Raw genomic sequence first — 4,843 nt, forward strand, 5'->3', positions numbered from 1 at the left:
ATAGGGCAACTCGTCGCAGGGCCGTTCGATGCACAGGGCGATTCGTCATAGGGCAATTCATCACTATAGTCGGTTACAAGTCAAGAAGGTAGGAGAAGCTCCTCCCACAAGTGTGATGCGCCCGTTTCAAATCTCTCCGCGGTCGAAAGAAGAGTTCACTGGAAACGCTCCTTGTTCCGCTTCAATGGATTCCCACTTGTCTCCGATCCCACTTTTTAAGAAAGCGACCTTTGTATTCATCGGAGAGGGAACCGAGCCCCTGAAAGCAGCCTTTGTATCCATCGGGGGGGAAGCTAATCCCCGAAAGTCGTATTTGTTTCCGTCGGTGGGGGAGAACTCTAATCTCCCTCTCGTGGCTTCCACAATGCTAAGTCAAGGTCGAAAGATAAAGCAAATATGTACAGAAAGGCAAGACCCTCCTCGCGCGTTGGCCGCGACGTCACGGAAACGGTGGGACGCTATTGGATGCGAAGGTGGCGGAGGGATATCTGATTCCCTTTGAGGGGCATTTGCCGCTACCTTTTAACCTGTAACTGACTACAGGTCAACTTATCGAAAAACGGGGGTTTTGAAATAGCGCTTTGTCTATACGGAACGAAAAGCGTCGCCGAAGGTATAACCCGACGCTATTCTTAGCATTGACCTCTTTTTAAGTGTTCGATAGCTTTGTTATTCAGCTTGTGTGTAGTATCCTGTTTTGAAAGATTAGTCTCCTGCTTGGTTCTAAGTTGATAAACATTTTAGTTAACCTGGAAGCACAATGTATAATGCTTTGAGGATTACTTTGTTATCCACCTTCGAGTTCACAGTCCTTCTCTGGTTCGCCTACTGCCAAAGGTTTTTATTCAGCTTACCTTACAGAGTTTCGCAGAAGGATCTGGAAATGCGGCTTCCAATGACTCATTCATGAATCGGCGGACTGCTATAAAATGTTTGGTTTCCCGTCAATCTTTGAAGTCACCATGGAAATCATCCAGATGGAGAGAGGTGGGGAGATGCTACTTTTTCAGGGATTTTCATACACCGCCAACCGAAGAACTGAAACCAATGTATACTGGATATGCCGGAAAAAGGAGAGCTGCAAAGCAAAAATAACAACCGATTTTTCTAAGCTTCAAATTTTGAAAGCGACGAACGACCACAGCCAAGCTCCAGAACCGACCGAAATCAACTGTCTGAAGGTTCGATCAAAAATGAAGACGAGTGCAGGTGGGGACGCATAAGATTTACTTCGTTTTTCTTGATAGTTCTGATTATAAACTGCATTTGATAACATATGTAACTTATTTTCAATGGAAGGACGTGACCAAGCTCGGGATGAGGACGATTCGTCACATGCGCACTCGTCACAGGACGATTGGTCGCAGGATGATTCGTCACAGGATGACTCGTCACGCGGGCAACTGGTCACATCGATCGGGCAGGGGACGATAGTAAATTGTAAATTTCAACAACTCCCACGTTCCGTGATGAGGAGTTTCACGACTTCGCACTGTGACATAAACCAGTGGTTAGAAAAACTAATATTACAATACTAATCCGCTTTTCATTTCATCATATTACGACTCTTCAGCAGGTTGATCTAAGTTGCTGGTTTGAACGAGCAATAATACGACTGGCTGCCAAATCAGTTCTTACTTTGCCTTGTATACACTTCTTCGAGAAAACCAATAAGTATCGGAATTCTTTCTGCTGCATGCGTACGAGTACTCCTCGTGCAGCTGCATGGCTCCACCTCTCTCTGTTGCGATCACCTCCATCTTTTCGAGTGTAGCCCGAGTTCAAAAATAGTCGCTTTTATGTGGCCTCCCCATTCACCGTTCGGGACGGACCCAGAAGCTAAAACGTCTGTTACAAATTTTTCGACCTTGAGAAGCGAAAGACATGCTAAGATATGAGGTGACCCACTTTTTCAGGCCGAACCAACATTCAATGTTCGGGACCGAACCAGGAGCTAAAACGTTTTTTTTACAAATTCTTCGCCTTTCAGAAGCTAAAGACATACTAAGATACGAGGTGAGTCACTTTTGTCCGCACGAACCAAATTGAACAATACATTTTTTGGGGGACGATCTATTGTAGGACCGGTTGGCCGCGTGACGAGTCGTCCTATGACGAATGTTCCTGCGTGACGAATCGTCCTGTGACCAATCGTCCTGTGACGAGTGCGCATGTGACGAATGGACCGTATCCCACCAAGCTCAGCATATTCTCTTGGACGCTGCTGCAAATATCACCGACAGCACTGCGTCACAACTGCCCTCTACGTCAACTCTACGTCGAACCATTCGAAGACAGAGACAACGGGCAACATTTAATTATGCCCTCCCACCCTGCCGAGAGGACATCAAGCTCCCAAGAGCGTACACGGTGCGTACATAAAACATTACGCGGTTGATTTACATGCCATATAACATTACCATTATGCGGTTGATTTACATGCCATATTTGCTTGTAGGTGAACTGCAAGGAAGAGCCGTTTCTCATGCTCGACAGTGGCGAGGGCGACGTCAGCCGGCTCATCCTATTTGCAACACAACGCAACCTGGAGTGTTTGGGAGGTGCAAGGCGCCTGGTTTTGTGATGGCACGTTCAAGGTAGTGCTCTCCTTGTTCTCTCAACTCTACACCATACATGCGCTGAAGAACGGGATCACCGTGCCCATGGTGCACGGTTTACTTCCAAACAAAGCTGAGTCAACATACCGCAGGTAAGTTCCAAATATAATGTTGCCCTATTAGGTGTTATCTCAAGGTATTGCACATGGCTGTGCAAACTCTACTACTTTTTCATCTTACCAGGTTCTTCACAGCCGTCATTGACAACATTGGACCCTGCGCTGCACGGATCCTGTACACGGACTTCGAAATGGCCGCTATCAACGCCGCTCGTGACACTATTTTAGAGGTCCAAATTCAAAAATGCTTTTTCCATCTTGCCCAGTCCGTTTATCGGAAGCATTGCGCCTTGGGTTTTCGAGCGCGTTACGCCACGGACGAGACATCTGCAGTAAAGGTTAGTCTTTTTTGGATTGTAGAGTGTTGTTTCCTTTTCTGTATATATTGTTTATCAGTTTGTGTAGAGTTTCAAAACATTTTCCTTTTTATTCCAGATGAAAATGCTCCCAGCTTTGGCATCTCTGCCTGCTGGGAACATTCCTGAAGCTTTTCAGGACATCATGGAAGCATTTCCCCCTGAGGCGATTCAAGTAGCGGACTACTTTGAGGATGTTTACATCGGCCGACCGCGACAAAACGGGATCTGCTACTCCCACTTCCCTCAAAAAATGTGGTCCGTGCATGAGGCGACGATGGGTAGAATGCCGCGGGCCAACAACAGTGTGGAGGCATGGCACTACGGGCTACAGGTAATTTCTTTTATTGCCTTATTCATGCCGTACGCGCAATCGAGAGTCTGTATGACTAAAAAGACGTTTGCGTGTACGAAAAAAGGCAAGCACACGAAGGTCCGGACGGGGCAAGCGCACCCCGTCCTGACCTTTTTGTGGTTGTCTTCTTTCGTGCGCGCAACCGTCCTTTAGACAAACATGCAACAACTAGCCCAACAAGTTTTATGGGACAGTTTGTATCTCGTGTTTGTTTATAAAGCCCTTAATATCATTTTTTGCAGAGCAGCGTAAGTTGTGCTTCACCTAATCTCTGGGCGTTCCTGGAGTCACTAAAAAAGGAGCAAGCTATGACGGAGCTTAAGCTCAGCCAAGCTGCGAGCGCGGTCATTTCCACAAGGGTGTCGCGGAAGCGGGCCGGACAGGACAGGCGACTTCGGGCAATCCTTCATCGCTATGACGGGACCAACAACTTGGATGTCGTCGAAGCATGTGCCAGAAGTATCTCTTTGTAAACACTGGTAAAGTGCTATCATTAATAAAACACTTGTATTTACGCACCTGAAAGAGTACTCTCTTCTTATTAGTCACTAGGAGTGGTGCCAAGGTTGTGGTGATCAAGAGATTATTACGCAGTGCCTATAAAATTAGTACAAACTACTTTCATGGGTGCGGGTAAAATAAGTAAATAAAGGAGCAGGGTCACTAGTAATTACACTCACCTAAAAAACTAAGCTCAATAAGCAACAAAACCCATCAAAATTTTCAGAAAGAAATGTTTCACGAATTGTCATAGTGACGAACTGGCCTACACCCGTCTTCGCTATGTTTCCATAAGAGCTAAGCCTTTTTCTTTCTTTTCGACTTTTTCCTCAGGTAAGTTCGCTCTTAGCAAATTTTATAGAAAAAATGCACCACGTTTGGGCAACGCTGCACCAAATTGTAGCTCGAGAGGTTAAGAAACCGATTTTCGCGGTCGATTTAAAGAGCCTGGCCACTATTGGAAACACTCTGTAGTTTCCAATAGCGGAACATTAGTGCAGGGTTTCCAACTCTGCAAATTGTTCCGCGAAGTGCCGGACTTTTTCTTTTTAACTACGGTCCTTAAGGTGATGACGAGTATAGAACAGAATAGAATCAAATATAATAGCTTTTTGTAACATATTTTTTTAATACAACAATGAGCATAATGACACACTACCGATACGAATGTTAGATGCGTCAAAAACTTCCATTCCCACACAGGAATGTAATCTACACTGTGTATTTTTAGCTTTCCAGACCTTCTTTTTAAGCCTTCGAGACAGTCTGAAAGTCACATTTCAAGCTGACTTCAAGCAAGCCGATGAAGACAGCTGAGATGAAGAATCCGTCGTAGCCGTTCACGCATCTTAGGCAATCAGTTCTGCCTTGCTTTCAGCTACGAATAATCGGTGAGCTTGAAATAACAGCCTAACCCTTCCGATTACATCAGCGATAACTTGGCAGCGGCGCTTC

General features: G+C 45.6%; 1 protein-coding gene and 1 pseudogene across 1 annotated transcript; both read left to right on the forward strand.

The window, feature by feature from the left end:
- The window catches only part of LOC121838044, a 36,403-nt pseudogene extending 35,180 nt beyond the window's left edge, over positions 1-1,223 (forward strand).
- Positions 1,224-2,424: 1,201 nt separating this feature from the next.
- On the forward strand, positions 2,425-3,861 carry LOC115313589. The gene is made up of 5 exons (XM_042294029.1): positions 2,425-2,454; positions 2,562-2,710; positions 2,802-3,015; positions 3,113-3,367; positions 3,631-3,861. The coding sequence occupies exons 1-5, from the start codon at positions 2,425-2,427 to the stop codon at positions 3,859-3,861; spliced, it is 879 nt and encodes a 292-aa protein (XP_042149963.1).
- The last annotated feature ends 982 nt before the right edge of the window (positions 3,862-4,843 follow it).

The sequence above is a fragment of the Ixodes scapularis genome, unplaced genomic scaffold (genome assembly GCF_016920785.2).
Source record: "Ixodes scapularis isolate PalLabHiFi unplaced genomic scaffold, ASM1692078v2 PGA_scaffold5__190_contigs__length_132052651, whole genome shotgun sequence".
Lineage (NCBI taxonomy): Eukaryota > Metazoa > Arthropoda > Arachnida > Ixodida > Ixodidae > Ixodes > Ixodes scapularis.

Coding starts and splice junctions, on each gene's coding strand:
- LOC115313589 (XM_042294029.1), top strand. CDS start 2,425: ATGCGGTTGATTTACATGCCATATTTGCTT. Junction 2,455..2,561: donor TTTACATGCCATATTTGCTT/GTAGGTGAACTG, acceptor AGTGTTTGGGAG/GTGCAAGGCGCCTGGTTTTG. Junction 3,016..3,112: donor ACGAGACATCTGCAGTAAAG/GTTAGTCTTTTT, acceptor TTTTTATTCCAG/ATGAAAATGCTCCCAGCTTT.